The 12,594-nt window shown below is 34.0% G+C and overlaps 1 protein-coding gene across 1 annotated transcript in view; it reads left to right on the top strand.

The window, feature by feature from the left end:
- The window catches only part of DNAlig3 (DNA ligase 3), a 305,218-nt gene that overhangs the window by 249,393 nt on the left and 43,231 nt on the right, over window positions 1–12,594 (top strand). The window contains exons 21-22 of the mRNA XM_090374562.1: window positions 2,768–2,875; window positions 6,547–6,600. Of these exons, the coding sequence (XP_090230688.1) occupies window positions 2,768–2,875; window positions 6,547–6,600 (162 nt within the window). The remainder of the gene's footprint in view (window positions 1–2,767; window positions 2,876–6,546; window positions 6,601–12,594) is intronic.

Genomic DNA, 12,594 nt, shown 5'->3' with positions numbered 1-12,594 from the left:
CTCCCACCATAACAACTGGTGGAACACAGACTGTTCTAATGCCAAGCGTGAGAAAAACCGTGCTTGGAACAAATTCCGTAAGTTTCCTACAACCAGTAATCTAATAGAATACAAAAGACTTAAAGCCAAAGCAAGGCAGATCAGGAGAAAAGCCAAACGTGACTCCTGGATCTCATTTGCCTCAACTATCACCAAAGACACTGACCCACGATTCATTTGGAGAAGAATTAAAGCGCTAAATGGAAAATTCACTCGACCACCCTCTCCAATACTCTGTTGGAATGGAAAAGATCTATCAGCATCTAAGGAAATCGCCAATGTGCTAGCAGAATCATTTTCTACAATATCTGCTTCTGCTTCCTACTCCATCTCCTTTCAGCACATCAAGGCAGATGCAGAACGCCGCAAAATTAACTTTTCCACACGGCTCTCACTTCCATACAATCAACCATTTAATATAACAGAACTCAAAGAATCCTTAAATAAATCTTCAAATAGTGCTGCCAGCCCAGACGACGTACATTACATCATGCTAAAACAATTACTTGAAGAGGACTTACGTACCCTATTGATCTTCTATAATCGAGTCTTCTCAGAAAATATGACTCAGACCAGAGCTTTGCTGCTCTGGTCTGAGTCATGATTTTGATTCAATTTCAATAAAATTTCAAATTCAGTACAAAATTATAACCCTAAACGTATATACCAATGCTGTTATAACACTATATATATATATATATATATATATATATTTTTTTTTTTTTTTTCCAGTATTGAGTATTATCTCTGAGTTTCATTATATAACTTACATATCAAGTTATGTATTAATTAATAATGTTATGTTTGTAAATCTAAGTCGTTATATGTATTTAGTTAAAAAAAAGTACAATTTACTTGACAATGAAGTTTAACATGATTAATTGATAATATTAAAATATGTACTATACTAAGCTAACGCTGTCTAGTATGGGATATAACGTTGTATCGTATAATAATGGCAACAAGTTGCTAACAGTAAATCTACGGACACTAAGTATTAATTAACATCCAAAATCTCGCTATCTAAACTCAGAATAAACCAAGGATGTTGACTAGGTCTATAAGCTACTTTTAGAAAATAATTTAATATAATAATTAAGTCAATAAAGTGGCTAAATATAGCTAAAAACTAGCGTTCGCCAGAGCTGCAAAACTTGTAAAACCCGTGGATTATAACATTTGAATCACAGCAGATATTTGTAGATAATAATAATAATAATAATAGTGATAATGTGGTGCCATATGTGCAATGTGGATGCTAGAAATTTTTTGATCATCAAGTCTGTTATACATTGAGGCTGTTTAATATGATTTTCTTCAAAGCTTCAGTTATTTGGAGTACAAGATTTCTTTGTTCAAAGAAGGATGTCATAATAAACATATGTTAAAATGCTTTTACATATGCCTCTAGTAAGAGACTACTTTTCATTGCTCAATGTGAGATAGAAGAAGCATATTTTCAAGGTCAGCTGCAAATAATTGAGGCCCTGACCCATGGGCAAGTTATAATTCAAATTTTATGGTAATATTAGATCTGCAAACTTATCGGTAAGCTCACAATTGTTAAAGTCCTGCTGCATTTTTTGCTTTTTCATTAGCTAGTACAAGTGGTAAGCCTTTAATGTTTTTATTTTTAATTCTAGAACTTAAGTTTCAGTGCTAGGATTAAATTAATGAGATATTGCTTAGAACTGACAGATTTTTTTTTTTTTTTCTTTTTGAGTCTTATCAGTCAGCACTGAATAAACCAATCTGTTGTGCTCATCCATATGTTTGGACACTACTTATCTCCTTTTGCAGTTAGATTCATCATTATATCAAAAAAAAGCCTAGTTAGTAATTTGTTTTAAGCAATAAACTGGATCAGGACTCTGCCCACTAAATCTATATGCACCTTTTCAGAGCATACAATCCGCAATGCCTCACAAAAGATAACTTGTACCTTTCAAGCACTTTATAAACCTAAACCATTGGTGTTGCTCACAGATTCTTGCTGTCCTCTGTGTTTCCCCATACCTACAAGTCAGTTAAAGTCATTGTCTCATTCATTCTATTGCTATACTGTTTTCCTGTGGCCATATACAGAATCTAGTGAATTGTGTCCTCCTTACATGAGACTACCTCCAATAATAAACAATTTCTCATTCCATAAAGAGAGGAAATTGTTTAGTTAAAAGAAAAAGAACAGTGATTGGGCCACACACTCACTCATTCACTCACTCACTCGCTTGACCGACCAACATCACATGACTGCTTTACAGTCATTAGAAATCATAAATACGTTACTTGGATGTTTTACTTGGCTGTTTTCACCATCATCACTGTAAAAAGATTTTACTGCTGATTATCCATCCCCTCAGTGTTTCTGAAAGATATTCAGGGTTATACCAAGTTCAGACACCAGTTTTTTGTGTAGGTGGTTTTAGCAATGAGGACCAAAATTCTGATTGATATTCCTACTGATGGGTTAAACCAATGATGCTCAACTAATTGTGGGTCAGGTGAGGCAGATTACATATATTTCTAAGCAATAAACTGGATTTAAGAGAGCTACTGTACCACTTTATTTCATAAGGTTTAAAATAATGAATTAATAATATGGATAAACATTACTGTGAATCACAGCAGATATTGATATGATTTACATACAGTAAAAATTACACCAGAACTTAATAATATTAAGTATTATTTCTTATTCATAGAAAAATTCATGAATTTTTTTTTATAGAAATTATTTGCTGCATCAGCCAGGAAAACTAAATCGAAAAAGCATACCAGTGTTTCTAATTCTGCAAGTTCTACGTCTGATGAAGAAAGCACATCATCACGAAAAAAGGCAAGGAAGTGTAACTTGGACCCTAAATATAATTTTATCTCTTACTCTATACAGGACTGTGCAGAGGTACTTAGGGGGATGCAAAAGGGGTTAAGGGGCCTTGTTTATTTATGTTGAAACTTTGATGGCTCCCTCGATTGGGACCGCTAGATTGGGATTCCTGATGCAGTACATGCAATGCACCCTCCATTTGCACGGCCCTGACTCTATATAAAACAAATTTTCAGAAAATGTTTTCAGACTCTATATAAAACAAATTTTCAGAAAATGTTTTTTAAATAAGTGATTTATTGTGCATATTTCTTTGTGATCCTAGTTAATGAAGGAAGTACTTGGCGTCATATAATTTTTTTTATATTACTAACAACAAACTACAGGTAACCAATTACCATATTTGAGAGCAGAACAGTAAGTAGAGCTGATAAACTATTTTAACAAATAATCGAACAGTAAGATAAATCATTTGGTTTAAAAAATAATCCAGCAGTAAGATAAACTATTAAACAAGGTTCAAAAAAGTAAAATTATATGTACATTAAGAACTGTTCATTCATTAAGTTTATTACTAGTTGAAGAAGGGGAAGGAAGAAAAGAAGAAAAGGGAAAAAATCATAAATTGCAGATTTAATTGCATTCTGTTCACTTTGTAGTCTAAATGAGGTAGCATACTTGTGGATGGAGTTTGTCAGAAATTGAGAGTTGCCAAAAGAGTCAGTTGAAGAAGGGAGGAGGGAGATGAAAAAAGTGTGCGATTCTTTACTTGTTTAGGAGGAGTGTGGAAGATGATTTTGCTTAAGATGTCAGTTGCTTTGAAATTCCAGTGATTGGCAAGAAAGCGATGTGAGCAGTAATTCTTCTGGTGCTTTGAGGTGTTAGATGAAAGTAATTGCACAGCAATTGATAATATACTGAATAACAAAATAGAAGGTAATGGAACATGAGATAACAGATAAAAAGGTTTTTTGGACTTCTGATTTGTTAAGTAAACTTTTAGTATGAGGATTCCAGATTGGAATTCAAGGATTGGCAGTTACATAAAGTAACAGCATATCTATAGATTTTAAACTTAACAGATGTTATTTTTTGATGGATTTCATTGTTTCTATGGCCATTGAATTAACTATATATTCCTGATTGATTAATTGTGAGGATTTGCAGGATGAGAAAGAAATTGACAATTTGAGGAGTTAATTGATAGACCATTCAGTTATAACCACAGGGAAAATTTATTGAGGATACTGAAGCTGCTGAGAATAGTTATATTCTTAACAGTTGAATTGATTTTGAGATCATCTTCATAGAGAGCAACTTGAACATCTGAGGTGTTGATGAAATAAGATAGATCATTAATAAGAGTGATGAAAAACAGAGGTCCAGGAGATGAACCTTATGTTTTTCCATTAAGTGAAATAAAAGGGTCTGAGTTCACTCGTTGATAACACTGTGTGAATGTTACATTATATAGCTTTGTACTGACAGGAGAGCAATGGGTCCCAGATACTACATATCTTTAGTTTCTTCAGTTAACTCTGATATTAGTCTTTCAGTTAGCTTTCACAAAGTACATGTTCATGAGGTATTTTGATCGAAATTGCTATCTTTCTGGCAGATGATTTCTGCCAGAAAGATAGCAATTAGTGATCACATTTTCCACGCAGAAACCATGTTGATTCTGATGAATATAAGGCCTGAAGAGTTTCTTATGTATTAATGTGCCAAATAGTTTAGCAAGAATTTTGCAAGGAAATGGATCTGTAATTAGATATAACAACTTTTCACCTTTTTTAAATGCTAGAACTATATTAACTTGCTTGGCATGTTTTGGGTAAATACCCTGTCTGAGGGATAAGTTGAAAATATAAAGATTGGTTTAAGAGTAGTGGCAGTCTTTTTTTCTAAAGTGAGGTCGGAATATCACTGGGACCTTTAGTGTAGTCATTGTTCATATTCTTCAGTGTTGAGTTTAGGTCATCATCTGTGATCAAGAGGTTGTTTAGGATATCATCTTTGACTAGTATGAAATCAGAAAATGAAGCAGATCATTTTGCAAAAGTAAGCAATCAGGCTCTCACCTGATTGCTTACTTTTTCCTATTGAAGGCTTTTGATTTAACCTTCTTATTAACTTACTGTTACACCAGTGCAGATAGGTAGAGCATGACATCAGATTGGATTGAGGAACAAGAATAGAGATAACTGAGTGGACAAGTTGATTAGGGTATTAGTAAGAACATCAATATCTTCAATAGCATTGAATAACTGCATGTCCATATTGCTGAGAGCTAGGCTGAGCAGTGGTCATTCAGCCTTCCTGAAATTGAACCTTAGAGAACTAGAATTGTTTTTGTAGTTATTATGAGCCACAGTTATGTTAAAGGTGAGTGGAGAATGATCATAGTGGAATATAGAGTGGCCTTTGTAGACATCTGGGTAGAGAAAAAAATTAAGATCAAGGTAGACAAACTTGTTCAAGGCCATAACTGTGAAGGATATCAAAGATGGTTCTGGTTTCTGTAGTTTTGGAGAAGTGATGAAGAAGAATTTGCACATTGGGAGTTTAAAATCTTCCAAAACCATTGCCAAGTTGGCAATTTGAATAAGAGGGAGGATAGAGTCAAGTGAGTTTTCTAAATTCTGAAGATTGTTATTAGATAGAGAAGGAAGAATATAAACTAATACCAGAATAAGCTGTAAATTTCTAAAATGGAGAAAGCAGTATAATGATTTACTGCTTTGTAAAATTTGAAGCAATTGCACAGAATATTTGGTTTGAGTGATCAAGTAATTTAATGAAGAAAACTCTTGACTTTGTATAATTAAAGTTTATTTCTTAAATTACTAGTGTTTCCCTTATACAATTTCACAAGTGCGTACATTAATTGTGAAATCCTGTTGAGGAGATGGGAAGGGAGGAAGTGTTAACTAATTAATGTTTGCTAGTTAAGTGAATCGCAACTATATCATGCTAAGCGGAGTGAGTGATGTGGGTGCAAACCCACACAGAAAGCATTAATTAGTTAACAGTTTAGAGCCACTCCCTCTCCTCCCCTCCCTTACCAGCCTGATTCTACTTTGAGACCAGAAAATCAGCAACATTTCAGTCTAACTTGATTTACTGTGTATGCAATTGTCAGTAATATAGTCATAAGCACTTGTAAAATCTTATCAGAGCAACTCAACTACTAATTCAGTTCTGCCTCCATAAATTTTGTAAGGCTTGTCAGAACTTTGCAGTTTCCATTTGAGCATGAGCACCAATAAAGTTGTTGATTGAGTATTAAAAATTATCAATCAATCAGTGCTGTTTTGTTCAAAGTACATGCCTTGTTGCTGCCTCTAAAAATTTAGCATAAGGCTTAATATATTCTAAAGGAAGAACTGTTGAAATTTCTACTTTCTCTCAGCAACTGACATAACTACAATAACGACAGTTCTCAATAAAATACTTAAACAAGATTCAACAACTGCTCTCAATAAAATACTAAGCAAGCTTTAACAACAGTTCATTTTCAGTATGTTTTACAAGGTATTGGATAGATATGATTTTCTTAGTTTATAATATTGGAGAAAAATAAAGTGCTAAAAGTGTCACATTTTTTGACAGACTAACTAGAAAAGATAATTAGTGATAAGTAAAGACTAACTGGCTTTGTTTCTAAATATTAAAACTAGAATTCGCCAAGAAAAAGAAAAAATACTTATGAGGATTTAGCACCAGCTAAAAAGGTATGCTTATTCAGACTTGATGTGATCCTAATATACAATTATGTAAAACAGTTTATTTTAATTTATATGTAAATCTTATGTGAAAAACACAAATCTTGTTTTGTGAATAAGGAAATGAGGTGATACAGTCTTAAGTTTCGAATGTTACATGAAACACAATGGCAAATATATTTTTAGATATATATACCTATATATTTATAAATACAGTAGAACGTTGGTTATCTGGAATAATTTGAAAGGCTGATTTTTTTGCTTCTTCTTTTCATTAATGGTAGTATTTGAGACAAATGTTTATTATGCTACAAAAGTATTTCTATCTGTTTTTTTACGTCATATATCTGGTGAAATATTGGATTGGGACTAATGGGTTTTCTCAGAAACCATGAGTGATAGAGTTTAGTCATTCGCTTCTGTGAACCCAATTTTCCAATGACATATTTTGTTCTCTTCATTTCACATTATGTTTAGTTTAGTTTAGTTTAGTTCTAAATTCGGTAAGAATAATATCAGCCCAAAACTGTGCGATTTATTATTTTTCTCGGTAAAATGTCAAAGAAAAGGAACAGCACTTAAATGGGCAGAAAACCAGGAAGAATGCAATATAATCAAATTGATATTATTAAGGAACTTGAGAGATTTAGCAGCAAAAAAAAAAAGTCACAACAAATTAAACAAAACATGATCAAACATTGTAAAAAATTACTTAAATTTTTTCCACATAAAATTTGCGGTAAAATACCTATCTGAATAAGACTATTTGCAGATGTCAACTGAAGTTTATCATAATTGGCCAATATCTCTTCAGAGATACCCTCCACAGCTGTTGTGATTTCACCTTAATAGTTATCATCTATCAGAGATGTTGCCCTTCAGGAATCTTCACAGAAAATAATCACAGACATTCAGATCTGATGAGCACAGTGACCAAAACCATCATCCTATATTGTCCAGAGCATTGATTAGAGATGCTTCTGTAATTAAAAGGTTTTTTCAGGAAATGAACTGCATTCACAGTTCATGTTCTTGCCCTGTCTTATTGATAAAATATTTCTTGCATGTTCACTCACATGCTTCAAAGAGCTTGACAAATTGTTTGTGAAAGAGTTTCAGATAGCATTATGCAGTAACTGTTGGAGTTTTGGGTAGCATTCTGCTATAATCGAACCAGGACAACATTGTGCTGTTATCTCAACATGTCCAATGAGGTAATAGTACTAGAGCAATAAACACCTTGGTATTTTGCCATTTAATCAACTTTTTATCTGACATAGTACCTTCCTTCCATTGCTCCAGTTTAAACAGATTTGTTCATGTGGGATTGTGTTAGAAACCCTCCTAAAGTCTAAATATACTACATTAAATTTATAAATTTATTATTTATTCTTTTGTTTTTTTTTTATGGCAACCTCATAATAACTGATCTGATTGGTTATCATTTCTCTTTTAAGAAGCCTATGCTGTGTGTTTCTAATGTTAATTCAGTTCCTGACCAAATGTTCTTACAGTTAATTTTTAACCTCAAGACAGACTCCTGGGACTGATGAGACTCCAAACATCAATTCATGTGCATCATCTGCTCAGGTCACACAATTGAAACTCCTTAAAGGGATCATGTGTGAGAATTCTCGCTATCCAAATATTTATAAAATGAATCACAAAAGGTGAATTGCTTTTCTTTGCCAACATCAGCTAGAGATTGTTTCATATGCATTTTGTAAGAAAACAATTTCAATTTTAATCTTTTTGAGCAGTGCTTAAAGCAAATGTTTGTTTTAAAAACAATTATTGCACAGATTTCCTTTGGCCACGAATAATCACTTCCTGTAAACATGCAATATTTTGGGGCATTCTCACAGATTTATATCTATTAGCAATATACTTCTTATTATCTGTCAGTTTTTGAGTTATCTGACTGTTTAGCCAGATTTTACTAACCTCAATTCCTGATCTCTCTCTCTGGGCCCTTTCTGTAACCAAATCTCACTTTAAATTATGCTGCAGACAACTGTCAGCTTGATAAAATATTTTGCAGATAAAAAAAAAAAAAAACATACTGCTGAGTAGCATATGCTATTTTGCTTGTAGAATTTTCTTGCTAGGGTGCATCACTAACTGATAAAACAAACTCCCTTGTCTTATCTGTTAAATGACACTAAACTTATAAGTGGCAGCTCAGTACATCAAAGGCGCCTCCGTAGCCAGGTGGGAAGGAGCAGCAATGTGTAGCACACGCTTCTTGATTAGACCGGGGTTCGAGCCCATCACCACCAAATACGGAGGATGCGGAAAGGTCAGGGAATGACCACCGCATATCCCGGAGCAATATGGCCTTAGTTGCTAATGCTCCTAAAATCCAAATAACAAACAACAAACAACATCAGTACATCAAAAAATGTAGGCATTTAAAAGTTGTGCTTTCTTAATGTCCCTATAGAATTTGTTATTGTGATTTAATCCAGTTGATTAAATGTTTATAACATTGAACTCAGTTACTGTGTTCATAATTACAGAAACAGAAAAAGAGTGCAAAAAAGAAGAAACGATCAACTGGCAGATAATTTTAAGACCGAGGAATGATAATTTTGTATTCTTTTAACTTTATAATGAACCTAATTTGATGTTTTAGCTCTTAGAACTTGCATTAAATTCTGCTGCTAGCTGTATATTTGTAAATGATAAATGTAATAAAGTAATTTTTTTGTAACTCTTGATGCATTTAATTTGGATATGGAAGTGGAAAATCTTTACAATTTGGTTAATAATTCATATAACTTAATATGTTATGAAGTATTTGTATATGTTGGCCACAGCCTCTTTCTGTATACATAGCTTTGAGTGAACTTAGTTTGCTCTTTAGTGCATCAGTTTCATATTGTGGAGGCACTTCTCGAGTTGCCTTGGTATTGCACTACTCAAAATAAAAAGCACTGCTGCAATGGAGCAGTGTTTTTTGTTTTGCTTTGTATATATGGTGTGTACCACTACTAAGACCAGTGTTTCACTCCTTGTCGGTATCTGTATCATGCTATTGGGTTGTTGGGGTCTTTGCTATATCTACCTGAACATCACTGAGATCCCAACAAGGATTGAAATGCAGGTGTGAGTACTTTTAATAATAAACAATATACTTCTCTATTGGAGCAGTGCTTTTTATTTAGAGTACTGCAATAGCAAGGCAACTCATGGTAAAGTGCTTCCACGGTGTGAGTTTGATGCACTAAGTAGCAAACCCAGTTTTTTGCAAAACTACTTAAGAAGTTATGCCCAGCATGTATGACTTTTTATAGCTTTCATAGCTTGAGGCTTTTGCCCTAAACTTAATTATATACAGTGTGATTTACTACCAGTGCGACAAACTTGCAGGAGGTGTAGAGGGCACAAAGACGAATCGGAATCACATAGCATTGCAGGGTCCGAAATGCCTTCATCATGTGGTAGAGGTCATTTAACGGGAGGTCGCGTGAACAGCGATCCCGCTGGAAGTCAGCATTTGCGAACCATTTCTGTTGAAGAAACTAAGTAGCAAAAGTCCTCCGGAGTGGATAATCTGCAGGCTCCAATGATTGGACGTGTTGCAGATGGTACGAACTCATTTGGTTTGTTGACAGTATCCTCCATACAGTGGATTGGGAAATACCCAATCATTGGCCTATTGCTCGAGTACTCATACTCGGATTGCCTTCTGCAAGACGTAGGACATTCTCCTCATTGTCTGGCGTCCTCGTCGTTTGCTCTCAATTCATGGTACCTCTCTTGAAACAACCAGTCTCACGTAACCTTCTGTGCACACGTGCGAAAATCATATGATGAGGAGCACACCTGTACGCGAAACGTTCCTGGTACAAGCGCAGAGCTGTGTGCCCATTACAGTCCGCAGCTCCATACGCGAAGTGCATGTCGGCCAGTTCAACGTTTGAATACTTGTCCATCCTACTGCCTCGAGAACCAGTTTGCAAATGCTGACTTCCAGCGGGATCGTTGTTCGCGCGACCTCCCGTTAAATGACCTCTACCGCATGATGAAGGCATTTCGGACCCTGCAATGCTATGTGATTCCGATTCGTCTTTGTGCCCCCTACACCTCCTGTAAGTTTGTTGCACTGGTAGTGAATCACCCTGTATAAGTAATAAAGTAATGAAATATTAGTAAGGTATTTAAGTCTTTAAAAGAATTGAGTAAATGAACTAGAAATATCTTTTTTTTTTTTTTTTTTCAGTTGATGTGAACTAAGGGACATAAATTTAAATTAAGGAAGGGTAATTGGAGATGGGATGTAAGAAAATTTTCTTTCAACTAAAGAGTAACTAATAACACTAGCCAACAAAGGAAAAAAATTTTTTTTGTACTTCTGGAGCAAAATTGCAGATTCTGAAGGGAATTGATCTGCTGATTCCAAAAATACTAAAATTGTGTCTCCATCACATCTGCATTGAACGATATACTGAAATTTTAATAACTTAATGAATGAATGATTTCAAATATCATACAATAATACTTATGCTATCTTAAACATAAGTCTTATTCATTTTAAAATACCTTAATCAAACATATATATATAATTTTTTATTATTATTATTATCATTATCAGCTATCTTAAGTTTGTGTCTTCCCAAGTAATAAGGTAATCTAGTATTATTATTACCCAAATGTAGAAAAATGGCAGTTAACAACAAAATATTGGTAAATGTAAGGGATCTTACATTTACTAATATTTTGTTGTTAACTGTCGTTTTTCAGACTATATAAATGACCGTCAGACTATCTAAATCAACTTGAAGCAGTGCACGATGGTTATTATTGTTTGCTCTTTTCCCAAGCTTTGTTTCATCTCAGGGCTTTGAAATTAAAAATTTTATGAACCAGAATGTTTAGCTTGTTTTTAATAATTAAGCATGACATTACTGATGCATATAATGAACCTGAATGGTGTTCTGGTATGGTCTGGTCTCCATTCCAAGCCCTGTTTCATCTGCAGACTGTGATGTCAGACCTTCAACAATGTCATTAATAGATATCAATGAGGTAATAGGACTAGAGCAATAAACACCTTGGTATTCTGCCATTTAATCAACTTTTTATCTGACATAGTACCTTCCTTCCATTGCTCCAGTTTAAACAGGTTTGTTCATGTGGGATTGTGTTAGAAACCCTCCTAAAGTTTAAATATACTACATTAAATTTATAAATTTATTATTTATTCTTTTGTTTTTTTTTTTATGGCAACCTCAATAACTGATCTGATTGGTTATCATTTCTCCATTAAGAAACCTATGCTGTGTTTCTAATGTTAATTCAGTTCCTGACCAAATGTTCTTACAGTTAATTTTTAACCTCAAGACAGAATCCTGGGACTGATGAGACTCCAAACAATAGTTCACAAACAATCTCCAAACAATTGAAGCACAGCAAACTTCAAAAAAGTTTACCGGTGAAACTACGTTACGAAAATTTTTTACGACGCCAGAACTTCCAATATGACTCTGTTCGTGATTCAATTAGTTATGGAAAATCCATTTTTATATACAAAAAACAGTCTTTTAAACAGTATTTTAATAATTTTCAAAAATAAAACTCCCTTTAGATCTGTTGGAAAACGAAATAGAAATTGAAAATCTCACATACTTCAACAATCAAACCACCAGCCTGTCAATAACACAAGCAATGCTGCAAGAAACACAAAGCACGTGTCAACAGTTGGATTCCAGATGATACTTCAATGTCATAAAGTCAGAAAGTAGTAGTAGTAGTAGTGGCATGTGATGCAAGAAAGCAAATGTATGAGCTTATGCAGCATCAGCCAAAAAAAAAAAAAAAAAAATCACATCATTCCCTCCAAATGCCTGTCCAGTTCCTCCTTAAATTTATTCAACCTATCAACTTCCACAATGACAGATGGAAGTTTGTTCCAGCAATTAACCACCCGCTGGCCAAAGGCAAATTTCCGCACATCTATTCTACATCTGTCCTTTCGTAATTTCAATTTATGCCCCCTTA

The sequence above is a fragment of the Mastigoproctus giganteus genome, chromosome 5 (genome assembly GCF_048544385.1).
Source record: "Mastigoproctus giganteus isolate SK-2022 chromosome 5, ASM4854438v1, whole genome shotgun sequence".
In the NCBI taxonomy this organism is placed as follows: Eukaryota; Metazoa; Arthropoda; class Arachnida; order Uropygi; family Thelyphonidae; genus Mastigoproctus; species Mastigoproctus giganteus.
This window is presented reverse-complemented; position numbering and strand designations above follow the sequence as displayed.